Raw genomic sequence first — 27,416 nt, 5'->3', positions numbered from 1 at the left:
TAGTACAGATTTGGCTTTAGCGATTTGTTCGCCTTTATTATTTGAATTTTTATACCATTCGATGATACGATGTTCCTGTACAATATTTTTTTCAATTCTCAACTAGTTACTGATGATTAACCTCTGACGAGGATCAGCCAAAATTATTTGGGTGAATTTCAATATGAATATATTATTCAAATCTATATTGAAGTCCTGTACTTCCAAGAGTTTCTACTGAGATTGCTTATATTGAATTTTTTTTGGAACTTTCTGCTAGCTGCGGATATATTACCTTTGACTAATGGCTGCCGAAAACATCCTGGCTCATTTCAATATGAATGTCTCATTCACTTACAGTGCGTTTATTGCTGATTTGCACGAGGGATCTGAGTATCACGTCCGGGTGAAGGCCGTAAATCAAGTCGGCGAAGGGGAACCATTACAGACAAGACATCCGATTCTGGTGAAGGATGATATTTCAAAGCCGGACATTGATCTCAGTGCCCTGTATATGGGATCTATCAACGCCAAAGCAGGGTCGCATATCGCTCTGAAGTTGCCATTGCTTGGTACTAATTCTTTTTGCACTGACTTAAATGACGGTGTCTCTAAATCTATATGTTTCGCAGGCAAGCCAATGCCTACTGTGCAATGGATGAGAAATGCAGAAAATCTGAAAGAAAACCAGCGCGTCAACGCTGAGACCGTCGGCAACGATGCAATGCTGAATATAAAAAATTGTTGTCGAGACGATGCTGGCACATATGATCTCGTCGTTAGCAACTCTGCTGGTACCAAAACTATACCTGTGAAGGTTTGTAACAATAAATATTTCGAAAAACTATGTAATCAGGCTTGTGCAAATCAAGAACCTGATTTGAGTTATTTACGAGTCAAGCATTAAGCTTAGAGTTGAGTGTTCTAATTCTAGTAGTAGTGACATTACACAGAGTAAGAGAGTGCATATAAGTATCTCTTATGCAAGAGCAATGTAATATAGAAATATAGATTTGACTAACAACGAAAGTTATGTACGTTCCTTGCCCTGCATGCTTGAAGACTCCCACACTGAGACGAAAGTATTGTAGTTATAATTCTTGTTGATGAAATGATTCTGAGTTGCAGAACTACCTAATATCATTATTCCGCAACTACACTAAGATTTTTGCAATTTATACTTGATTTGTATGCAGTGCTCAAATCGTTGGGCCCTGCTTTAGTATGAGTATATAAGACATAATATGAACTGTTTCAATACCTTGTGCCTATATTATCAATTCCCCCGTCTTAATACCAAAAACTTACCGTATTGCTAGTAGAAATGGTAGCAGATGATGAATCTCACTGTGCGTTCGACAGGTTGTTGTGTTCGACCGACCAAGTCCACCAAAAGGCCCGGTCGAATTCAGTAACATAAACGGAGATTCCGTTACTCTGACATGGGCAGCTCCTGAATTTGACGGCGCAGCACCAATCAACAGTTACCTGGTGCGAAAACGCAAGAAAGATAACGAAAAATGGACTGAAGTCGCAGGCGCTGTCACAAGAACCACTTTGAAAGTGTCACGGCTAGACAAAGACCATGAATATATATTCCGCATATATGCTGACAATAGATTCGGTCGATCGGATCCGTTGGATTCCACACCAGTGTTGATTGAATACCCGTTCAAGGAACCAGGGGCACCAGGCATACCAGACATTCTTAATGTCACATCAGATTCCGTATCACTTGAATGGCAAGCTCCGGATCATGATGGAGGTAGGATTTGTATCAATATATTTTATATAGGATAATTCATGTATATCCTTCCATCTTCAATTTAATTTATTACCTAACAAAAGTAAAACCTTCTTAAGTACTCCAAATGAGTGATAGCACTTCATTGCTGACCACCTCTGGCCGTGTATCTGCCATTATTTTTATTGACTTTGATGATTGAATCACACGAAATCATGATGTCATTCAGGAGAAAAGATATTTGCTTATCATGTTGAAAAGAAAGATAAAAACTCGATCCTGTGGACGCCTGCTATTCGCAGTCCTGTAAAAACGACTTCCGCAAAGGTAAGTTAATAAATATCTCTGTGGTGGAACATAAAATATCGCATTGCAACTGCCAGGTGGGAGGTTTGACCGAAAATCTGGAATACTCGTTTCGAGTGTGTGCCGAAAATATGGCCGGAAATGGTAAATTCAGCAAACCGTCCGAGTCCGTGATATGCCGAGACAAAATTGACACACCCGGCAGACCTGAGGTACTCGAAGTTGGACGCAATATGGTTAAGCTTCAGTGGAAGAAGCCTGAGTACAATGGCGGAACAAGAATTACTGGTATAACCATGTAATGTGTGTGGAAATATTGTATAACATGGCATATTTCTTATTCAGGCTATGTCATCGAAAAGAAAGAATTGCCCGATGGTCGGTGGCTCAAATGTAACTTCAATAATGTTGCTGATACTACATTTACTGTGACTGGTCTAAACGAAGGTGCTGAATACATATTCAGGTTAGATCACGACTAATGACTATGATATCTGATATATGTGGTATATATGATATATGTAATATATGATAAACGTGATATATGCGATATATTGTATGTGTGATATATGGTATATGTGATATATTATATATGTGACATTGAGTTATTTTGAAGGATACTGGCTAAAAACGCAGCCGATTCGTCATCCGACTATTCTGACGAATCCTATCCTGTTACCTGTCGCGATGAGGTTATACCACCGAGAATCGAATTTGATGCCAAATACCGAGACACTATTGTTGTGAAAGCCGGCGAACAAGTAAAACTAGAAGCGAAGATAGCAGGTGAAATAATTTCTGCCGATATCATTTGATGTTAGTAGCATTAAAACTAGGTATTGGACTTTCCCGATTTCACTGTTTAAAAAGATTAGAATGCTTCCTTCATCTTGTGATGGATATTGGAAAAATGGATTTACTAGTTATCGATGTTAAATAAAATTCAAGGTGAATCTCTTGATTATAAGCGGTGCCTGTTATAAAATACAGTAATTACAACATTGCTAATATTAATTAGTCATACATATGTATTTTATTAAAAAGCTATTCCAAGTCATTTCAGCACCCTCTTATCTTTTAATTATATGGCAATGTTGTGGTGTTTTTGAATTGATGAAAGTTTGGATATATGACTGCCTCATCAGGTTATAAATCAACTTTGCCATGTTCAAGTAAATGGAGCACTATTACATACAAAGGACATATCTCTCAAACTGAAGCAGTTAACGCTAAATACATTACTGTTTTCCAATAGGCAAACCCAGACCTGATATTGCTTGGGAAAAAGATGGCGAAAAATTGCTTGAAAATCCAGCACTCGGTATTGAAAACGGTGATACGTCCAGCGCAGTACACATACGCGACGCACGGCGCACCAATTCCGGTCAATACGTGCTTCACTTGAAAAACATTGGCGGGGCAAAAACTCTCGGCGTTACCGTCAAAGTTCTGGATAGACCTGGACCACCCGGCTCTGTAACGGTGTCTGACATCAGTGCAGGACGAGTGAAAATATCATGGGCTACCCCCAGTGACAATGGAGGCGCCAATGTCACCCACTATGTGGTGGAAAAACGCGAGACAAGCAGACTAACGTGGACTCTAATCGATAGCAATGTGAGTTGGTTATTATGTGACTTGATGATGCGTTGTTCCTTATCTATAAATTTTTGACTTGCTTTCTGACGATCTAGGGATAAAATAAAGGTCCATCTACAATATTAGCCTTATGTATTGGTAATTTATCAATTCATGATCTTATAAATCCAAAATGGTTCTTATCCATTTTGTAGCACTGACTTCGAAATTTTTTTTGGTGATTACTTGGATGTGGATGCCGTAACCACGAAATTTAGGGAGCTGATTACCAGTTCAAATGCAATTAATATTGTCTTTATCGTAAGTTGTATATGAGTCAAAAAGGACACATAAGGACAATGTAGTTTTATAGTTTATAGTTGTAATTTCAGCCTTGACTTTTCATGGACCCGTACCACCGGTTAAGAACCCCAGGGCTAATGGATTTTTTTTTCTATGACATTGAAAATTTCAAGAAATTTTGAATTGAGACAAAAAAGAAATCAAATCTTTTGAATGGCATGCATTGTATAAAATCATCAATACTAAGAAAGAGCGCAATTTGTGATCCCATGTTTTCAGGCTGAAGGCAATTCACTGAAAGCCACAAATTTCATCGAGCACAACGAGTATGTGGTGCGCGTGATGGCCGTCAATAAATACGGACGAGGGGAGCCTAAAGAATCCGAGCCCTTCCGTGCCGAAAACCAATTCACGGCCCCCGGAAAGCCCTCGCTGCCGGAAATTGCTAATGTCACCAAAGACTCTTGTGTCGTAACTTGGGAAAGACCAAAGAACGATGGCGGTGCTGAAATCACCAACTATATTCTACAGAAAAGAGACAGGTAAAGTATTTTCAAAGCACATTTATGTATAACAAATTGATATGTCTGGATTTCAATACCTTCTCCCTTTCTACATTGCTACATTTGTCATCAACCTGTGTTGGTATTAAATACTACTACTACTACTACTCCAAAATATTGATGACACAGTCAATTTAAGAGGCTGAGAAGTCCACAATGCTGTGTGGTAGAATACTCAATGACTTGAAAATGGACTTTAAAATTTGACTCTGAGACAAGAGTCAAAACATACAAGTTGAGCGACTTTGAGGGTAGTCACTCGAGTCACGTAAAACGTGACTCAAGAAATCTCAACATTGCCATAAACTCAATACAAAATTTATTTCTATATCAGGAAAGGCACACGCTGGGTGCGCGCAACCAAGAAAAACATCACTGAAAAGCGTTTCAGGGTGACTGGACTAGTTGAAGATTCAGAAGTAGAGTTCCGTGTCATTGCCGAAAACGCAGCCGGCCCAGGCGAGCCGTCAGAACCTTCACCTCACATCAGCATCGTAGACCCGGTGTACCCACCAGGGCCACCATTGTCACCAGCCGTGGTCTCAACCACTCGGAACAGCGTGGATTTGACTTGGAAAAAGCCGAATTACGATGGTGGGCAAGATATATCGGGATATTTGGTGGAATACGCGAAATTACAAGCGGGAGAAGACGAAGTAAATTGGGTCAAATGCAATATGCCGCTTGGATTCAAGGATCACGAATTCGCGGTCAAAGGATTGTCGGAAAATGCGGAGTACAAAATTCGGTAAAAATATTTCTATAAATAACCAGAATTTTTTTTTTACTTCAGTATATTTGACTCAAATATTGTGACGTCAGCACTTTTAGAGGTTTTAATCTCACCATTGCGTGTACCCCATGCCAGGGATCATCAGATCGGGTCACTAACGAATTATGACTACGATTTGGGGTACTTGTGTATAATTGGTTATGTTTATAACATTTTTCAATTTTACTTATCAGTTTTTCGTTTCTCAAGCAAAACTAAACCTGGAGGGCTCGCATTTTGACGTTATTATAGTTAACATTGTTATTCCCAAATCTGTTTTCGTTACAGAGTGTCTGCTACAAATCAATCAGGCGTTGGAGAACCAGCCTTAGTACCAGGTCAAGTCTCGGTACGAGACATCTTATCGGCTCCTGATATGGATATGGACGTCAGCTTGAGACAGGCTTTGAAGGTCAAAGCAGGCAACTCGGTCAGGATACTAGCGACGTATCACGGAAGTCCAATTCCTTCTGTCACTTGGCGCAAGGACGACACGTTCTTACCAGATCAAGCTAACGTGAACACAAGCGATAGTACTACGTTGATGCTGATTGAAAGATCTGCAAGGTATACCATAATAATAGATCAACATTCATATATGCAAAGTAGTTTTGAAATCTATACTAGTGCCTGACGATTACCCCTGATGAGTGTCAGCCGAAAATATTCGGGTTTATTTCAATACAAATATACTATTTAACTGTATGTTGCAGAGATCACACCGGGCAGTATACTTTGACGCTCGAGAACAGTGCTGGAACAAAGACCTCAGCCGTCTCTGTAATAGTATTGGACAGCCCATCCGCCCCGACTAATCTTATTGCCAAAGAAGTCACCAAAGAGTCAGTTACGCTGTCTTGGGATGCGCCTTTAAATAATGGTGGCAGCATTATCACCGGATATATTGTTGAGAAGAAGGAAACTACTAAGAAAAAGTGGTCGACAGTGACCCTTAATTGCGTCCGCAACAGCTTCAAGGTATTATATTCATCAAAAGCTGATACCCACTGAGGTTTTAATATCTTTTCCTTGGGAATATGTTACTTAATTTGATATGACTTTCTGTGGCACGATACTTTCATATAAATTTAAGAAAATTCATAGTGAATTATGAGTTGTTGTTGTAGGTACCAAATTTGGAAGAGGGAAGCAGCTATTACTTCCGGGTAATGGCCGAAAACGAATACGGAACTGGTCCCCCGTGCGAGACCAAGGGTGCCATCAAGGCCTCCGAAATTCCAAGCGGTCCCGGCAGGCTGGAAGTCACCGGCACGACCGGCAAAAGCATCTCTCTATCTTGGACAAAACCAGACTCGGACGGAGGCAGTAAAATCACAGGTATGGTCCTGCCAATGGTTTGAATAGGTAACAATTCTAATGATTGTAATTTGGCAGGGAGAGTACTAAAATAACATGCTTCTTGTCATTAAGAGTTAACTTTACCAACAAGATTTATAGTTTTTTTTACCATTTTCCACTGTTGAAGGCTTTAAACCTCGATTGGTCATATCACAGCATAAGAAACATGTAATACAAAGATATGCACTTCAATGGAAATGCCATATCTGTGAAATCGTGATAAACTCACATCATTGTAACAAAGTGTGATGGAATAGGTATGATCGAAAAAAATACTGAATAATCATAAATGTGATGTAAAACTGGTATTATATTCTTTGTGGTACAAAAAGTCCATTTGCGAGCTTTCCACATCTGGCACTCAATTATGCGCATCCCCAGATACAGCATATAACCACAAAGTTAAATTGAATAAAATATTTATTCGAAGGTTATTTGATGGAGTACAAAGAGAAGGATACAAACGAATGGAAATTAGGCGGACAGGTCAAGCAACTTGTCGGAACGATCTCAAAATTATCAGAAGGCAAAGCCTATCACGTCCGCGTCAAAGCTATCAACGAGAAAGGCGTAGGGGAAGCCAGAGAATTGTTCCAATCGGTAGTGGCGAAGGACGAAATGGAACCGGCTCATATCGATACGAACGGACTGACGAAGCTGATATTTTACGGCAAGAAAGGGTCAGATTTGAAAGCGAGAGTGTCTATTTCCGGCAAACCATTCCCAGAAACGAAATGGTACAAGGACGGGCAAGAGATTAAGCAGACAAGTCGAGTCAATTTGGAAAATGATGATAACTCGAGCACGCTGACGCTAAAAGGTACAGTGATTCGTATAAATAAGACAAATGCTAACACGACCGAAATTTATTTAGCTTTCCTTACATAACGGTTAGACTGTTTTTCAAGATATACGGTAGTATAATCTGACACCTAACTAATAATAAGTTCAAGTGTATCGCCAATGTGTTTTGCTGTATAATAGCAGTTACATGGTTAAAACGACTTGTCAGTTCCTGTAGCAGTAAGCATAGCTAACCAATATGATAAGCTGACTTGCTTGGCTACTTAACCTGAGAGTTCTGTCCTAACAATAAGATCTTCAATGCTCAGAAATGACTCAATAAATATCAGGACTCAATTTCTTTTATACTCATACAACGCGATAGAATGACTTCAGCTTATATGTTGCCTAATTAATATTACAGCTCAATAATATATCACAATATGTAGCACAGTGTAATTTATGTCCTTCATGCATGATAACCAGAGGGTTATTATCAAATAAGAGGGTGACTGCCCACCTATATGGTATTGATGAACAAACATAAACACTCATTGACAATGTCATCAAGACCTGATTGATATATCAGCTTATGCTTTTGTTGTACAAATTATCTACAGCTTGACATCTGTTAGCTGATACTCTTAAACACTGTTTGATTCTTTATGATACAACTAATGAAAGCTACACTTTATTTTAGATTGTGTTGTCGAAGACGCCGGCGACTATGTAATAACAGCGGTGAATTCATCAAACACGGCAAAATCTCCAGTAGAAATAGTGGTCTACGACAAGCCCAGCGCTCCAACCGGTCCTGTGAAATTTGATTCCGTCTCTGCCGATTCTGTGCACCTCTCTTGGGAACCACCGACTTTTGTTGGCGGAAGTCCTATTTCGAGCTACATCGTAGAGAAGAGAGAAGCGACAAGCATGGTTTGTATTATGACTATTATGACGATAAAACTGATAACTAGTACCCTCACCGATAACCCTGATATATTTAGCCGATATTCGAAGGATCTAAATTTTGATACATTTCCAAAACTTCAGAGCATTTATTTGCACAACTTTACAGCCTGTGCTAAGCTTGAGAATTATGAGTGTCCAAAGACAACTTTTTTCTTCGGATTTGACAGGTATCGAGAAAATTGTTAGGTTGACTTAAAAAACGCTGGACACATAATTTATCTCAATTTCAACCAGAATTAGCTACTAGAATTAGAAAATTTTTAATATATTAAAAATGAATCAATTTTTTTTTGAAATTCAACCGTCAACCCCACAAAATTGCTAAGTTGTCTAGAAAAAACGATGAACATGAAATTCTGCTTATTTCCAAATAGTAGAAGCAATATTATCGGTGTGCAAAATTTTGGATTTCATAAAAATGGTAGTTACGGTGGAAAATTTTATAATTTTTAATGATAGAATGCCCGTCATAAATTATGCTAATACAAATCCAAAATTTGAACACCATTAGCTTCTCATTTACATGTTGGAATTTAGTTAAATTTGGTGTGCAGCACTTTTTTTGGCAAAGCTAACAGTTTTCTTCAAATAACCAAATACATTTGAAGAAAATAGTTAGTTTTGAACAACCATATTGGACATGAAATAAAATAGAATGGCTGCATCTTGATGCCTGTGAGCTATAAGAAATATATTAATATCCTAAGTATACCAATCGCAGATTATAGTTCACTGACTTCCTGCTACCATGTTACGACGTCATATGAATTGCTAACATCTTTTACATCTAATGACTGATACCAATATTTTTTTTAATTGGCTCTAATTATCACGTAGTATAATTTTTGTAATTATTTTAAAATGACATTATTACGTTCAGGTGTGGTCAACTGTATCGGCTGCTTGCGCTCGTACAACGATCAAAGCACCAAAATTGGTCAATGGGACGGAATACGTGTTTAGGATAAGGGCGGAAAATCGATTTGGTGTGGGACCCGCTTTGACGTCGGACTTGATAATAGCGAAACACGCCTTTACGGTACCTGGCCCGCCAGGGAGACCTGATATTGTGCGGGCCACTAAAGATACGGTGGTGCTGAAATGGCAGCCACCTCTTCAAGATGGGGGCTCGCCAATTACCGGCTATCAAGTTGAAATGAAAGATCGGAACTCTATTTTATGGAGGGTAGGAACCTTGATTTACTTTAAATGCTTATTTATGATAAACACAGTTCTGAAATTATAAATTTGCTTGTTTAAACAAGTGACAAATGCAAATTAGTAATTGACTCTTTGCGTCCAGAACTGTAACGAAGAACTCATTTTTTGGGAGGATTTAAGTAGGTTTTGCCTGTTCGCAATAATTTATCCGACCTTACCGACAAGATAGCGTAATGGTGAAGCGTCCAGCATCTTGATCGGTAGGTTGTGGGTTCGTTCCCCGGCCGGGTCAGACCAAAGACCTGATTAGTAACTCTGGTATCCATGACTTCCCTGCTTGGTGCTCATGCATTACTGGGATAGCATGGAGGGGTGGTGCATGACTTAGAAAGCCGTTAAGGCTATATCTGCACTTCCTTGTCCAGCGGCATATGCGTATCATGCGCTCATGATATGCATTAGTACAGATTGTGTGCATGTGTATCATGAGTCGGTGTATATGCCGCAAAAAAATCAAGGACAAAAATAGTAGTGCAGTAGTGCAGTAGTCAAAATCTTCTTGAACACCCAAAAAAGTTGCTGTACATTTGGTTTCAAATTACTCCAACTTCTGCACAACTGGTTTTGATTAGTATATTCACATTGAAATGAACCCGAATAATTTCGGCTGACACTCGTTGGGGGTAATCGTCAGTAACTAGTAGAAAATTGGAAAGAACATTGTATATCAACGATCGTCATCATGACGTCACCAACATGAAATTTCGAATAAGAGAGTGTTTAATGTACTATTTTTGATGGTACACAAACTTCTTTTGTTGACACAGTCATGGCTGGCGTATTTTGATAAAAGTAGCTTCCACGGCACACAAATGAAAGTGTGAACGACCCCTCCCAACGACGAGTTCATGGCCTGTTTTCGTACAATTGAATAGTAGCCTATATTGGTATTGAAATGAAACCGAATATTTTCGGCTGACACTCCTCAGGGGTAATCGTCAGCAACAAGTGGAGAATTTGAAAAAAAAATTGTAGATCAACTATCGTATCACTAATTGGTGACGATTACCCCCGGCGAGGGATAGCCGAAAATATTCAGGTTCATTTAAATATGAATATACTAATCGATTGTATAACGAAGTTCTGTACCTCCAATAAGCTCTTTTAACTGATTTTTAGGCAAAACCACTCACTTTTTGTTGTTTTGGATAGTTTCACATTACTTTATGTGTGAAATGAATGAAATAAACCCTATGACAGTTTCATTTTTTTGGTAAAATCGCATATTTTTTATCAATTTATTTATTTTTAATCATTTCATAATAGTCTTTTTTCTAATTGAAATAATTTTAACACCTCGTGTACTTGTAATTGTATAGAAATTTATGGCCTCACTTCTACTTCTTCAATACTAGCTATGATTACTTTAACCAAATCTGTTTGCCCATACTGCTGCTCCATTATCTGGTCCAAGGTTCTGATAATTTACGATGCACTTTCCGCATTTCAGAAAGCAAACAAGATCGTCGTACCCGGAACTGAATTTAAAGTCACCGGACTAGAAAACGGTTTGGAATATGAGTTCAGAGCTTACGCGGAAAACGCTGCCGGAATCAGTCCTGTCAGCAAGGTTTCCGATAGCGTCATATGCAGAGACCCGATCGACCCTCCCACCAAGCCAGAGGTTATACAAGTCGCAAGCAGATATGTGACTATCGAATGGAAGAAGCCGGAATACGATGGCGGCAGTACCTTGACTGGTTATAATATCGAAAAATGCGAATTGCCGACTGAAAAATGGTACAAATGCAACTTCAGCAACGTCACCGAAACCTGCTTCAAAATTGATGGGCTCACTGAAAATTCAAAGCATCAGTTCAGGGTTATAGCCAAAAACGCGATTGGTAATTCTTGCTTTGCTTTTTCTCTATTATGATATATTTAATATTTATGTTGTAATAAACCCGAACGTTTGGGTTTATTTCAATATGAATACATTATCTAATTGTACGTTGAAGTTCTGTACCTTCAACACTTTTTTGAAATGGATACCATTGTATTTTCTCTCGCAGGTACATTGTCCGAGCCTTCAGAGCCCACCAGCCCTGTTATTTGCCGTGACGAATTGGAACCACCGTATATTGAATATGAGTCAAAACTAAGCGACGGAATCACCGTCAAAGCTGGCGACGCGATTCAATTTGAGGCTAAAATTTACGGGAAGCCTCAGCCAGCAGTCAGATGGACGAGAAATGGTCGGGATTTGGATACGTGTCCCAGAATTAAATTGGGTCGTACTACTACACAGTCATCTCTCAATATCTTTGAGAGTAGCAGAAAAGATAGCGGTAAGTATTCATTCATTCATTTGTATATTACTCTACTAATAGTCTACCATGTTATCTACTCTTGCTGAGATTGGCAACCTTTTTGCTGTCTCAAAATGAAATTTTTGTTATGTACCAGTCTTTATATATCACAAATGTTGTTTATTATAATGCAATTGCAACTCGTACACTGTAAGATTATCTAAAGAGCGTCCAGTAAGGTGGTAACACACATCTTTCGATAAATGCGACTAATTTGACTTGTGCGAGTCCATGGGTGATCTTAACTTCCAAAGTTCTGAACCTATACTTGACTTTCAATAATATATAATTTTTGCAGACCTGAGACAAGTTTCCAATCTCTATTGCTTGTATTACCTGGAAAGTATCGTGACACATCTGATTTAGTCATGTACGGAAGGTGTTTTTTATAAACTGATATCGACTCCATTCACTAAATTGCCAGATTACGCTAGGAATATTAGCACACTCGATGTGACTTTAATGAATATACATTTCTGTTAGGGTTAGAACATGTAACTATGGAACTGAAACTCTATACTAGTTAACGGCTGTAATATGAAACCAGTTTTGACACTGAATATTGTATATGAAAATTCATAAAATTCCTTTATTATTTGAATAGTAAATGATCATTTTTTTACATTCAGGACAATACACTTTGTATGTGCGGAATGACGCCGGCGAAAGATCATTAACGGTACAAGTGAAGGTCCTTGACGTACCAGGCGCCGTTGGCAATTTGACTGTAGGCGACATTACCGCCAACAAATGCTCCCTAACGTGGGACACGCCTCTCGAAAACGGTGGTTCTGAAATCACAAACTACGTCGTGGAGAAGAGAGAAACCAGTAGAGTATCTTGGTCATTGGTGTCTTCAAATGTACCGTCTCGATACATAAAGATTTCCAATTTGGTGAAAGATAATGAATATATTTTCCGGTAAGCACATGATCTGGATATTTTCGGATACTGCAAAGTTCATAGATAACTTAATGTTTGGTCTACGTATTTTACCAAACAATGTTTTGACAAATTGTTCTGAAGATACAGAATAATTGTTTGGCAATGACCTTATTTATTTATTTAATTTCCTATTTTCCCATGATGATATCTGCTTCTTCATATTTTATATTTCGGAAATCTTAAGTTTTGAGGCTAGCGGCTTCTTTTGTAATATTATCCGGGCCTGAGTGGCTCGGATTAAACGACTCCGTTATATCGATCCTCATCTATACCTTGCTTATATGTATATCACAATTCACCCAATTGCATTTCGTATGTTACTGATTTGCACAGATGGCAGATAAAGATTATCTTATCACATTTGTTGTATGCAGAGTACGGGCTGAGAATACTTTTGGAGTTGGAGACGTGGTCGAATCTCAACCGGCGGTCATGAAAAATCCATTCCACGTGCCCGGACCTCCTGGAAAGCCGAGTGCCAGCAATATCACTAGAACGGGTCTGGTGTTAACTTGGGACCGACCCACTGATGACGGTGGCGCGGAAGTGACAAACTATATCGTCGAAAAACGTGATAAGCTGGCGGCCAAGTGGTCTAAAGTCACGATGAGAGCGATACCGGAGAATAGATCTAAGATCACAGGATTGCTAGAGGGACAAAGATATGAATTCCAGGTTTGTAATAAGTCTCAATAAGTAATATTAAAATTTGCTATATTTGCCAATATATCTTAAACGGCTTTAGCCACAACTAGGATTTAGATGTAAATCTTCGAGTTATACAATCTGATCCCAAAACCTTTACTATAGAACCCCGGAAACAGATAAAAAACTTGGTTTCAAAAATGTTTATAACTCCAAAATTCACTATATTTGCCAATATCTCTTGAACGGCTTTAGCCCCAACTAGGACCCACGGAAACATAGAGAAAACGTGGTTTTAAAAATTTTATACCCTTAATTAATTTTGACATGCATTGGAAATTGCACTGGTTTATGGGGAAGATATGACGTTACCCGAAATTCCACATGAATTAAATTTCAGGTCTACGCTGAAAATTCTGAAGGTATCGGCAAACCGAGTGCTTGCTCAGACACCGTCAAAGTTCAAGACCCGATATATCCTCCTGGTCAACCACGCGCACCAAAAGTGACTGATACCACGCAAAGCAGTATCACTGTGGTTTGGAACCCGCCTACTTACGATGGCGGAAGCGAGGTAAGTATTCTCATCCCTATAATGCAAAGCTTGTGTTTGGGTTATTGTGTCATCTGATTCTAAAAGACTGATTGTGTATACGTATTAAGTATGCTGCTGTGCAATTGATGTTTTCTCAAAGTCAAGGCGTTAAATATGTGAACCAATTTGTTAACGTGACATACTAAGATAGCCTTTCTCATAAACACGGACACCGTGAACACGCTGATTTGTTGACTGCCATCCGCCCAGCATGTGATATATATTGAAACAATTCCAAATTCGGTTATATACATAATATTTTACAAAAAGCATTATTATTCAACAAAAATATGACAATATTACTTACATAACAGTTCTTATATATATTTCTCACGGTAAGCATGAGGTATCATGAAGGTCCTACTTGATATTATCTTAATTTGAATGACACCAGTGTTAGGGATACCTCTCACGAAATGCAGTTAATATATTCTCTTTTCGTCGCTGCTGTGTTCTTAAAAAACTATTTCAAATCTGCTGTGTACGAGGTAAGCCATCAGCGCACTATAAATAGCGATCACCTTTATTCGCAACCTTACCATAACTAAGCAATGACGCATATTATATTAATAATAATGATAGTAGGATAATAGAATAATAGATTAATAAAGCCAGGAGCAAACAAAATCAATCGTCAAAGACAGCTCAAGTTGCATTAGTTGCAAAAGCAAAGTAATTCCACAAAAATTACCGACCCAAAATGATCCCAATTCATTCGTTTTTAACATTTAGATCACGGGCTATTTGGTGGAAATACTACCCGAATCTGCAGAGGAAGAAGATTGGGCCGTATGCTCCCCGTCGTCTGGATTGCAAGACACCAAATACACCGTCACCGGTTTACATGGTAACAAAGAGTACAAAATACGAGTTCGTGCTGTCAACGAAGCCGGACCGGGAGAGTTCAATCAGCTTGAGCAGCTGTACCAACCTAAAGACATACAAATCGCGCCTGAAATAGAAACAGACCCGCACACAGGGCAGTATATCACAGTAAAAGCAGGGAATGCTATTCGTATGTTCTGCGCTATTCGCGGAAGACCAACGCCTGTCGTAAAGTGGACAAAGGAGAATGGTGATTTCAATCCTAACTCCATCACGGACACGAATGACTTTTCAAGCTCGTTGTTCATCGACAACTGTACCAGAGACGACGCAGGACGGTAAATATATCTATTGCATCACTCAGTGCATGTCACCAAAGGTTATCAGCAAGATTGTAATTACTTGAGTCATGGCTCGACTCGAGTCGCGATTTTTTTGGTGACTCAAATTGACTCGAGTCATTTTTTCAAAAGCTTGAAATGACTCAACTCAGGTCAATTTTTCTATTGACTCGACTTGTTCTCCAGTCATTTTGCATGACTCGAACCAAATCATATGACTCGAACCAAGTCATATGACTCGAGACTAGGACGGCCACGACTGACATTTCTTTGCAACTTCAAAGTATAGTAAAGCTCCACATTATTGGTATTATCAGTCCTGATACTTGGAAAATAGGGCCAAAAATTGTTAAAATTGCGGAAAATTTAGATATTATGAATGCAGGACATTCTATATCATTCGACCAGAATTGAAATAAGTGCATTGAACCGGATTGATCTGAAAACAGAACAGTGAACATAATGACTTGGACTCGGACTCGCTAAACACTTGGACTCGGACTTGACTCAGGGATGAACTGAAAATGACTTGACGTGAGTCGAGTCAAAACTATAAAAGTGAGATTGACTGTGACTTGGTTACAACCCTGACTTTTACTACCTCTGCTTATTACGCATGTCACAAAAACCGATTATGGCTCACATTGGTCTATCCCGTAAAATTTACTTATAAAGAAGTCATTGTATATTTTTCCAATAAATTTGTCAACTAGCATATAGTATTGTAATATCCAAGACTCTACCTTGTTAAATGGAGATTGAATACGTCTCACAGTTGTCTTATCTACGTTTCGTTTATGCAGGTACACTCTGAACGTGGAAAACTCTTCTGGCTCCAAAGCCGTATCGATAACGGTCAAAGTTATTGATACGCCGGGGCCGGTGAAGGATTTGAAAGTGAAAGATATGTCTTTGGAACACGTCAATTTGTCATGGGACGTACCTGACGCTGACGGTGGCTCAGTCATAACCAATTATCAAATTGAAAAACGAATATCAACTCGAAAAGCGTGGCAAGTTGTTGGTTCCGTTATATCAAGAACTGCGTACAAGTGCACTGGCTTACAAGAGGGAGAATCTTATTTCTTCAGGTACAGCCCGATTCATTCCATCATAAAAGTTGTTATATAATTCTTCAGTTGTTCAAGTACCCTTGTGTATAAATCACTAGTTAGATTGATGTCTGATATGACATTCCCCATAATTATCAGTAACTATCAATTCATATTTGCCAGCTTTCATCAGATTATCTGTTTTTAAGTGTAAAAGCAAAACGCTTTTATTTAAACGTACATTCCAATTACAATAGCATTGTAGGGCTCATTCTTTCTTTGCAACTATGCAATCCCGTCTTTTATATATAAAGTAATATTTATTGCTATATTTTGCAACATTCAACGCCATACATAATATTAAAATCATGTGCGATATGTATGAGACGCGATATCGATTAACGCATGATATATGATATATATGTTATATGTACGATATACTATTACCCTTGTACAGCCCTTTGTATAACCCTTGTGTACAGCACCCTAGTGTAGGGATGATATAATGTTATATTCTGCATTTTATATATTATTAAAGTCATGTACCAAATGTACGAGACACGGTCTGCACTACCGCATGATATATGATAGATGATATATATTTATTAGTATGGTCTATGTACGATATGCACTAGCACATGATTCAAATGTGTAAGCTGCATTTGAAATTCACCCACCTTTGTTATTTAGAGTGACAGCGGAAAACGAACATGGCATGGGTGTACCTTGCGAAACGAAGCAAGCCGTTAAAATATCGGAAGCGCCCAGTACTCCAGGACAACTTGAAATTACCGACATCCTGGACACGTCGTGCGCAGTGGAATGGTCACGACCAGAGCATGACGGAGGCACTCCAATAACCGGATATGTCATCGAATATGCATTGAAAGAAAATAGATCATCGTGGACTGTGGCCGCAACGACAAAGAACCTACGACAAGTGATAGACGGACTTATTACGAATAAAGAATATCTTTTCCGTGTCAGAGCACAGGTTCGATATGTCTTCCCATTTCTCAAGCGTTCATAAAGACAAGAAAGTATTTGTAAATGTGTATCCTTTGTCATTATATTTACCATTGCTGTTCTAAGATTTGTATTTTTGCAAATTCATATGATACATTATCTCTAATAATCTAATAATCTAATTTAGATCGGTTTTATTATTATCTTTCTTGAAGACCTTCTTGGAGGTAAAGAACTTCAATATGCAATTGAATAGTATATTCATATTGAAATGTACGCGAATATATCCAGCGGACACTTGTCAGGGGTAATCGTCAGCAACTAGTAAAGAATTTGAAAGAACATTGTATATCAACAATCGTATCACAAAATATGACGTCACCGGCATGAAAATTCATCATATCTCGGGATACGATAGTTGATATGCAATGACCTTTCCAATTCTCTACTAGTTGCTCACGATTACCCATGACGAGGGCCAGCCGAAAATATTCGGGTTCATTTCATTATGAATATGCTGTTCAATTGTATATTATCTTGCTATAAAATATTTTACTTCTCTCTTCATACAAAAATTTAATTCTATGACTATCATATATCACTTTATGACTATATTATAATGTTCGAAAAATGAAGAACTTTGGGTTCTGTTGACACAAAGATGGTTATAATTACATCACCAGTACCAGTCAATACCAATCAAACATTGTTTTGCATCACAAATTTCGGCACTTGCCTGAACTTGTGGCTTGTGGAAATGAATCTATCTATCTCCTCTTATTTTGCTAGTGATTTCGAAACCTATTTGGAAATTGCTTTATGAACAAATTTCATTTTCCTTTGCAGAATGAGTCAGGAATATCAGACGCTCGAGAATCCGGAGCTGTCACAATCCGTGAAGTGCTTATCTCTCCCTCCATTGACATGAGCCAGTTTTTCAATGATACCATCTCTCAAAAGGCGAGTGTATAATCCTGCTTGCGATCAGGAGGCCTCCTGCCAGCTGTCATCTGCAGCGTCTATTTTTAGTCCTGACTCAATAACTTAACTGCAACTTCCTCTGTTAATTTAGGTCGGCACCAATGTGGATGTTGTTATCCCTTTCACTGGGAAACCACAGCCTACGGCGATGTTCTACAGGAAAGGAGAGACGCTGAAGCAGACAACTAGGATCAACTCGGTGATATCAGGTGTGTGATTTCGTTTTCTCATGTTTGTTCCACGGTGTGAGTATCTCTGAAGTCCCAGTGGGATTATACTCGTGTAGCATTCAACCTTTCTTTCTTAGTGTATGTTATGTCATGTAGTATCTCGATTTGTACGGAGGCATGTTGCATACCGACAATATTTTGAACATGCACAGCACACCATAGATACCTTTTTATGACCTTTTTATATGTTTATATGGTAACTCGGTCAAGGAAATGGGATCACGTAAAACCGATTCTTAGATCCCTTCATTGACTTCCCATAAACTATAGGTCTGAATCTTGCTTTTTCTGCATATTTTTAAATGCAAGGAGGGCTGTGCACCAGCGTATCTTGTTCAGCTAGTGACAATTTACAATCCCAGAAGGACGTCACATTCTTAGTCTCAGAAACTCTTGTCAGTTCTAAGAGTTAAAACAGCAACCAACGGCGAGAATGATTTTTCTTCTTCGGCTACCATTCTGTGGAACAATCTTCCAGTTTCTATCAGACTCAAGATATGTTTCAAACGCGTTTTATTCAAACGGGTTTTGCAACTTCTGTAGTGTTCCTTCTGCTCTACCATTGAGTACGCTGTCTTGTATACATATCGTTTACTTTCATATTTTATTGCCTCTTGTGTATAGCATCCTATTCCTTGTTGTATATGCACTTCTTCAATAAAATATTACTTCTTTGGTGGTAACTATGCGTATCGCCCATGTTAGAGAGCGCGTAATGTTTAAAACGTGGTTGCTCAACTGTGTAGCCTTTTTTATCTCGATATTGCATTCTTGCGGCCCGCATCATCTACAAAATTTGACCCGTGACCCGTTCTGAGTTCCCTGTTCTAGGCTAAGGCGATTGTTCGATTGTCATAATCTAACTTATGTCGACATATTCCTATCTTTCATTTTATCGCATTCTTATGGTGTTTTGAATCGATAACATTATAAATGAATGAACAAATTCAATGTATTTCTTTTGTTATCTGCAGGCTCAAATGCTAAATTACACATCACAAATCTCACGAAAGAAGACAGCGGAAGTTACGAACTCAACGTAACCAACGCGGCAGGCTCTAAAAACGCCACTCTAAAAATAGTGACCTTGGATAAACCGTCACCACCTGTTGGTCCTTTCAAATTCAACGAAATAAACGCCGAATCCATTACGATATCATGGTCGCCACCAGAGCAAGACGGAGGAAGCTCAATCACGCATTACATCGTAGACAAACTCGACGCTAATCTAGGATGGATCGAAGTGTCTAGCTTTGTCGTGAGACTTTCTCAAAAAATAACAAGGCTCACAACTGGGCAGGAATATATATTCCGAGTCCGTGCCGTTAATAAATTTGGTGTTTCCGACGCCTTGGAATCGGTACCCGTCATCGCTGACCATCCTTTCGGAGTACCCAGCGAACCTGGGACGCCGACAGCTATCAGTGTATCGAAAGACGCGATTACTATAAAATGGCAAGAGCCAGTCAAAGACGGTGGATCACCGATTATTGGGTGAGTTTATTCCTTTTGTTACATAACTTGTAAGAGACACTTGAAGTCACAGAACTTCAATATACAATTGAATAGTATAATGATATTGAAATAAAAATGAATATTTTCGGCCGATACTCATCAGGGGTAATCGTCAGCAACTAGTTGAACTAATTAAATATACCGATTGTAACTCAAAATGAAAAAGATATTCGTTGTAGCAAATTGGTAAAATTTATTAACAGAATGGGGTCGAAAATATAAATGATAAACCATTTTCGGTGCAGAAAAATGCACGATTTGAATAGAATCTAAATAGGCATCTTGGTTCGCTATATTTTAATTTCTTTCTTGTTTTGATTAGATTAGCATAATCCATGCTTTTCCATATATTGAAGTTCTGCATCTTCCAGAGACTTTTCAATTTCCTGCTCGTTTTGATAAGATAACATAGTGCATTCTTTTTACTTGATAGACTTTGCAATTCTTTTCAGTCTGACCCAGTTTAAAGTCTTGAATTGATAATATTTAGATATCACGTCGAGAGCAAAGACAAAAACTCTATCTTATGGTCGAAAGTCAACAGTTATCCCATCCGAGACACAACGTTCAAATACACCGGAATCTCTCAAGGGCTTTCCTACGAATTCCGCGTGTCAGCTGAGAACCTAGCAGGTGCTGTTGATGACCTTAATGCTCACAGTTCACTTTGATATTTAACGACACGTTTACTCTAGGGATTGGAAAATACAGCCGTATATCTGACGTTGTCTTTGCGAGAGACGCTATCGATCCACCGCGTAATGTTGAGACATTGCGGGTTAACCGAACCAGTGTAGAAATACAGTGGTTGAAGCCTGAATATGATGGTGGTAGCCGTATCACTGGATATATCATCGAAAAACGTGATTACCCCGATGGAAGATGGATGAAATGTAATTTTAGCAAGGTATGCAAGGAATTGAGTAGTTGCGAATGAGCTAGAGCAGGTGTGCTCTACAAAATATGAGGAACCTCGAGGTGCAGGGTGATCCAGAATAACGATACCCAAACTTGGTTCCAAACAACGGTTTAATAGGGTCCGCAATAAGAATTTTTCCAATGATTGTGAAACGATAATAAAGCTTTGTTGGATACCATAGTGCTTTCTTCATTATTAGCCTTGTTGGCAAATGGTTTACACATTATAGCTGCACTATTGCGATAAACTGCAATAGTATTTTGATGCTTCTTGCAATCTCGGATAACATTTTTGAATCTGTAAACTTCGTCAATCTGACTATGCAAGGCAGAAAATTCCTGCTTTAGTGCCGTGATATTCCATGTTGTTTTTTTGATTTTTGCGTGCTTCCTCTATCATTCGTCGATTTTTATAGGGCGGCAGTGTGTCATATAATTTGCAAAATGTCCACCAGGAAAAATTTATAAAATCACGCAACCACTGATCTAGAAAGCCAATTTTGATTTATTGTTTAGCATTATATTTGAATTTCCTTTGAAAATTTCAAATTTTTTACTATTTTGAACAAGGAACCAGGGTTGTAACCAAGTCGCAAGGATCTTAGTCACAAGTCAATCTCACTTTTATCGATTTGATTCGAGTCAAGTTGAGTAATTTTCAATTCACCACCACGTCAATTGCGAGTTCAAGTCTGCTAGTATTTTCCAAGTATCAAGACTGATGGACGAAATACCAATATTAATGTGGTGACTTTATTCTTCTTTGAAATTACGAAGAAATGTCGGTCTTAGCCGTCCTGGTCTTGAGTCATATGACTTCGTTTGAGTCATGCACAAAGACAAGTCAATACAAAAATCGACAAAGCTCATGTATATTCACAGGTCATCGATACTCATTTCGAAATCGACGGAATAGTCGAAGGGGAAAAATACGAATTCCGAGTGTCCGCCGTGAATGCGGCCGGCTCTACCAGCGAACCCTCCGCGACCTTAGGTCCCGTGCTCGCGCGCGACGAAATCGAACCCGCAAAGGTCGATGTCGACGCACAGTACAGAGACACGGTGACCGTGAAAGCCGGAGAAGCTTTCAGCATCAAAGGATACACGAGCGGAAAACCGACGCCTTCCGTCACTTGGTTGAAGGATAATAAAGAATTGACATCGAGAGCCGATCTTAGCATTGGTGTATGTGATGATTTGAATGTTTGTGATTTGATGTTGCATGATATCTTAGCTAAGACGAGAGGGGGTCAGTGACAATGTACTTGGACATAAGTTTTGGCATGTGTTTGTATCCCCCGTGAGAAATTGTCATACCAACATGGCGAAATGGCAGCTGTACCATTGTAAAAGATATTATATTTGAAAAATTGTACTTATGTAGCGGCGACATTAACCATTTTGCGGTAATCGCGAAGATGCACCTTGCTATAAAAAAGCAGTCACCCCCGATCAACTGTTAAATGCTTACGGGCCGCTCTTTCAAATCTAATTTTTGAGACTAATTACTATAGGACTTTAACTATAGACCATAATACTTTCACTTGAAGTAGTTTTTACGACCCGTAAATTACACACACACACACTTGATATATATATGTATATTTTTAAGCAGTTTGTGAAATGTTAACAAGAAATCGATCATTACAAATCATGTTGCTTGTAGTGTCAATTTTTGTGATATTTTCAGTTTCATTATCCATGAATGTCTCTACCTAATTACAATTAGTAACTTGCAAAACTTAGTGAGGTATTGTATGTTTTGCAGATTCGTGACTGGGAAACTACACTCACTAAAAAGAGCAGCACAAGAGAGGACAGCGGTATTTACACGATACGCGTGAAAAACGCAGCCGGAGAAAGATCCATCGCAGTCACAGTCCGTGTCTTGGACACCCCAGGCCCTTGCAGACAAATAGCAGTGTCGGGCGTCACGTCTGAGAAGTGTATGCTATCTTGGCAGCCGCCTAAACTGGATGGCGGTGATAGAATCCACGGTTACACAATCGAGAAGAGAGAAACGTCAAGACTGACTTGGACGAAATGTGCGGAATCACTGGAAACAAACCATCACAAGGTTTGACTTTCTAAATTGACTCTCCGATGTAACGTTTGCGGACTTTAGAATTAAATAACCTAATGGGGGTACAGTGCCTCAAAATTTGATGAAGGATTATCTTCATATTGGAGATTATCCGGTAAAGCTGATCGACTGGTTCTCATCATTTGCGAATGTGAGTCATACAATGTATCAAATTGTACAAAATATTTTGTCTGTGGTATGTGGAAATAACGAAAAGTGTTATATTATTTACTAATGTGCATTGTTGTTAATTGCTATTTATAACCAAATGTGCCATCGGTAAAGTTTATTGTGTACCTTAACTACAGTAACACATTATCTTCCCCTTCTTCATTAGTTGCTGACGATAACCCCTGAAGAGAATGAGCTGGAAATGTTTAGGTTTATTTCAATATGAATATACTATTCAAGTTTATATTGAAGTTCTGTACCTCTTCAAAATATTTTTTTACATTTTCAATTTGATTCACCATGTTTCTGACGTTCGCTACCGATGATAGTCAGTCGAAAAGCTATTAGTGAATAGATATTGTTTCGAGTGACTATGGAATTGCTGACAACAAACCATTTTACTTCAGTGATATTAGCTCCCGATACTCAATACGTTAAATCTATGCATTTTGTATGTCTTGTACAATAGGTGACTGGACTTCTACGTGGAAATGAATATATCTTCCGAGTCCGCGCGGAAAATAACATCGGTCTCGGCGATCCTGCTGAATCTGAGCCTACCAGGGCCGTTGATCCTTACAGCGTGCCCACTGCACCCGGGGCTCCTTCCATCGATAATATCATGGGCACCAGCTGCTCTTTGACGTGGGAACGTCCAGATTCTGACGGCGGCGCTGAAATATCAGGTTTGATTAAATTTTTTTGTAGTTTATGTTTATGATTTTCAAACAAAATTTAAAGTCCTTGTTTTTAAACTTATCTAACTTTTTCATACCTGTTAATTATGTTCAGTCTCGTAATACAAAGAGTGCAATCTACTTACCCCCACGTAATAGTAACATAACTAGAATCTATTGACTACTCAGGACCTATCGTTTGTAATTCCCCACCACAACAAATCCGTGAATTATCATATGATTGATTTGATGGAGATATACTTGATCTCCTCCTATCGTCATATTAACAGTGTTACCCTATTCAGCCCTGATATTGCTTCGTATTTTATAGTTTTGCAATTGTTGCCTATTTTTTTTTATTTTATTCGACTGTTATGCAGAAGTCAGTACACTTTTTTGATACATGTGTTACTAGACTAGTTGACCTCTTAGGTAGTATCGATTTTCTTATCTGACACCAAACACTGTGTACACGCTTTTATTCTGTATCATCATTGATGCTGTATGTTTGTTATGTATTTCGGCAAGATTGAAATAAAGAATCTCTCCTTCCTTCAAGGGTTATTTTCCTATGCTTCAGGATACATTGTGGAAAGGAGAGAAAAGACATCAACCAGGTGGCTCCGTGTCACCAAGAAATTGGTGTCTGACAATCGCTTGAGAGCAACGAATTTGAAAGAAAACTCGGAGCAAGAATTCCGCGTTTACGCCGAAAACAAAGCCGGCGTCGGCCCAGCCAGTGAAACGTCTGGCTACGTGCTGTTGAAAGACCCGATATACCCGCCAGAAACGCCGGGACTGCCTCGTGTGACAGATACCACAAAATCGTCAATTACTTTATCATGGACCAGACCGATGTATGACGGAGGAGCTGATATACTCGGATATTCTATCGATTATGCGGAAAATCATGAATCTATTGCTCAAGACGATTCAGATATTCAATGGAAACAAGCTGCCGGAAAATCGGATATACGTACAACTACTTACACTGTCGGTGGTTTATCTGCCGGGAAGAAATATCGATTCCGTGTCAAAGCGCATAATATTGTGGGTCCTTCCGAACCTGCTGTGTGTCAGTCTGTCGTATCTCCCGTTGATAGGATGGAAGCACCTGGAATACATCCAGACGCGGAGTTACCGAGGAATTTAACAGTCAGAGCTGGAGGATGTATAAGGTAACGTATCTTTGAATGCGATTCGCTGGTTTTATCACATTACAAATGGGAACAAATTTTACTCGATTTATTCTATACCAATTTTTGAATTTATCTTATTTATTATTGACTGTGATCTATTGCCTTATGTGATTTTATTGCAACAGGATTGCAAAGGTTTTTGAATTAGTAGTGAAATACTTTCGCGATGACTGTTGTTACCAGAGATGTATATTGTGCTTGCTTATTACACATGTGATTATGTACTTCAGGCTATCTGCTCCGATCACTGGAAGACCCGCTCCTACTGTTAGCTGGGGAAGAACCGACAATGGATTACGGGACCGTGCTATCATTGATTCAACTGACTCGATGACCACTCTCATCATTGAAAACGCTGACAGAGATGATGCCAGTATGTGTAAATATTCAAAACTAATGTTGACATCATTTTCATGCACTTAAATTCTTTAAGGTCGATACACACTTACGCTAAGCAACGACAGTGGTACCAACACGTCGTCTGTGAATGTAAAAGTTTTGGACAGCCCCGGACCGCCCGCAGAATTCTGCACCACGAATGTCACCAAGGCCACAGTTACGGTATCCTGGAAACCGCCAGATATAGACGGTGGTAGCAATGTGAAAAATTACATACTGGAACGCAAAGAAGCTACTAAAAAAGCCTGGTCCACAGTGGAAACCGCTTGTCAGAGGACTACGTTCAAATTCACAAATCTCATTGAGGGATGCAGCTACCTATTCAGGTAATTTTCCCATCTTTTCACATGCATGCACAAACTTATTGTAAAATACAATATATAACAGAGTAATGGCTGAAAACGAATACGGCGTTGGGGTTCCTGCAACTTTGAAAGAGCCTGTGAAGGTGTCGGAAGAACCAGGATGTCCAAGGTCAATCAAATGCACTGACATTACCAAGGACAGTGTGACGTTACAGTGGTCTAAACCGGAATATAATGGCGGAAGTGAAATCCTGGACTATGTCATCGAGCATTTAGTCAGAGGTATGGCTGATTAAATATTGGATAATATTCCTAAATTATCGATACTCTCAGAGGTACAGAACTTCAACATACAATTGAATAGTGACCCGGCTAATTGGTTATCTATTTTCTATCTAGGTACTGATAAATGGGTTCAACACCCTCCATTGAAACCGGGCGTGTTTACGACCAAGATCAGTAATTTAACTGAGAACCAGCAGTATACGTTCCGCATATCGGCAAGAAATGAATGCGGGAATAGCGTGCCATGCGAAATATCTGGATATATCCTTGTCAAAGATCAAACGGCCGTACCTGACATAGATCTCGGCGGATTGACGCAGAAGATTGTGGAGGGCAAGGCAGGAACCAACATTATTGTCGATGTAAGCACTTTACAAATATTCATAACGTATATAAGATATATGGCACATGATATATGATATATAATATATATGATAACGATATATGATGTATATATGATAATCTACAATACAAAGATAATAATCTATGTATCATACTACAAATTCAATACAGATTCCTGTCTCCGGAAAACCGTTTCCTGATATTTGCTGGATGAAGGACAACGAACCTATCAAAATAACGACCAGAATAAACTACGACAACGATCAAAAGTCGGTCAAGCTCACCATTAAAAACTGCGACCTCACCGGTATGTCAATGTATTATATTCTGCTAAATTGATGTTATTTTAATGATCTGATATTTTTGATGTAGATTCCGGGAAATATCATCTGTGTCTTGAAAATAACATCGGAAATTTGAAAGTTCCCGTTGTGATAAAGGTTTTGGATAAGCCTGCGGCTCCAACTGGACCTGTCGAATTTACAAACGTATCTGCGGATTCTATGAATATATCCTGGAAACCGCCTGCCATTGACGGCGGAAGTGCCGTCAATAACTACATTGTCGAAATCAGGGAGACAAACAGTTCTAACACGGATTGGAAACTACAATCTGGTTCGACGGCTAGAACCACTCTGAAGATTTCAAGACTCACTCCAAATACGGAGTATCAGTTCCGAATACGGGCGGAAAACAGATTTGGAATCGGTCAACCGCTGGAATCTGAACCCGTTATTGCGGCATACCCCTTTACAGTAAGTATAAATTAGTTAAATTTTCATTTAATTTTATTATTCATTATCTTTCCAACCTTTTCGTAATATTAAGACAACAAAATGTCATTAAAATTATGCAGTTTTTTATGTAGTTGGAATGATAAAATGATGTAAATACAACACACAATGAAGATGATATCTCAATAATAATTTATTTCATATTGAGCTAATGTAAATGCTGATATGTAGCTGATTGTTGGGCTAGTGTTCTTCTGAATTTTATTTCTTTTGTTTCCATGGATTAGATGTAAGGATGATAAATTTTGAGAACACCTGAGTG

General features: G+C 38.8%; 1 protein-coding gene across 1 annotated transcript in view; it reads left to right on the top strand.

Moving 5' to 3' along the window:
• The window catches only part of LOC145439972 (titin-like), a 515,551-nt gene that overhangs the window by 407,941 nt on the left and 80,194 nt on the right, over window positions 1-27,416 (top strand). The window contains exons 284-322 of the mRNA XM_080317640.1: window positions 340-551; window positions 612-796; window positions 1,342-1,744; window positions 1,953-2,050; window positions 2,107-2,317; window positions 2,375-2,495; window positions 2,646-2,815; window positions 3,285-3,646; window positions 4,190-4,452; window positions 4,808-5,221; window positions 5,534-5,812; window positions 5,959-6,223; window positions 6,373-6,583; window positions 7,035-7,424; window positions 8,088-8,320; window positions 9,237-9,542; window positions 11,028-11,421; window positions 11,590-11,865; window positions 12,516-12,807; window positions 13,206-13,506; window positions 13,877-14,050; window positions 14,804-15,234; window positions 16,041-16,328; window positions 16,980-17,283; window positions 18,102-18,215; window positions 18,328-18,445; window positions 19,441-19,960; window positions 20,472-20,614; window positions 20,677-20,888; window positions 21,782-22,084; window positions 22,668-22,976; window positions 23,623-23,839; window positions 24,411-25,008; window positions 25,260-25,402; window positions 25,463-25,754; window positions 25,816-26,015; window positions 26,133-26,380; window positions 26,532-26,667; window positions 26,733-27,115. Of these exons, the coding sequence (XP_080173766.1) occupies window positions 340-551; window positions 612-796; window positions 1,342-1,744; window positions 1,953-2,050; window positions 2,107-2,317; window positions 2,375-2,495; window positions 2,646-2,815; window positions 3,285-3,646; window positions 4,190-4,452; window positions 4,808-5,221; window positions 5,534-5,812; window positions 5,959-6,223; window positions 6,373-6,583; window positions 7,035-7,424; window positions 8,088-8,320; window positions 9,237-9,542; window positions 11,028-11,421; window positions 11,590-11,865; window positions 12,516-12,807; window positions 13,206-13,506; window positions 13,877-14,050; window positions 14,804-15,234; window positions 16,041-16,328; window positions 16,980-17,283; window positions 18,102-18,215; window positions 18,328-18,445; window positions 19,441-19,960; window positions 20,472-20,614; window positions 20,677-20,888; window positions 21,782-22,084; window positions 22,668-22,976; window positions 23,623-23,839; window positions 24,411-25,008; window positions 25,260-25,402; window positions 25,463-25,754; window positions 25,816-26,015; window positions 26,133-26,380; window positions 26,532-26,667; window positions 26,733-27,115 (10,519 nt within the window). The remainder of the gene's footprint in view (window positions 1-339; window positions 552-611; window positions 797-1,341; window positions 1,745-1,952; window positions 2,051-2,106; window positions 2,318-2,374; window positions 2,496-2,645; window positions 2,816-3,284; window positions 3,647-4,189; window positions 4,453-4,807; window positions 5,222-5,533; window positions 5,813-5,958; window positions 6,224-6,372; window positions 6,584-7,034; window positions 7,425-8,087; window positions 8,321-9,236; window positions 9,543-11,027; window positions 11,422-11,589; window positions 11,866-12,515; window positions 12,808-13,205; window positions 13,507-13,876; window positions 14,051-14,803; window positions 15,235-16,040; window positions 16,329-16,979; window positions 17,284-18,101; window positions 18,216-18,327; window positions 18,446-19,440; window positions 19,961-20,471; window positions 20,615-20,676; window positions 20,889-21,781; window positions 22,085-22,667; window positions 22,977-23,622; window positions 23,840-24,410; window positions 25,009-25,259; window positions 25,403-25,462; window positions 25,755-25,815; window positions 26,016-26,132; window positions 26,381-26,531; window positions 26,668-26,732; window positions 27,116-27,416) is intronic.

Source organism: Botryllus schlosseri, chromosome 5, assembly GCF_051294905.1.
Source record: "Botryllus schlosseri isolate E-star chromosome 5, Bs_hap1, whole genome shotgun sequence".
Lineage (NCBI taxonomy): Eukaryota > Metazoa > Chordata > Ascidiacea > Stolidobranchia > Styelidae > Botryllus > Botryllus schlosseri.
Note: the sequence above shows the minus strand (reverse complement) of the source record. Positions and strands in the feature narration are given on the sequence as shown.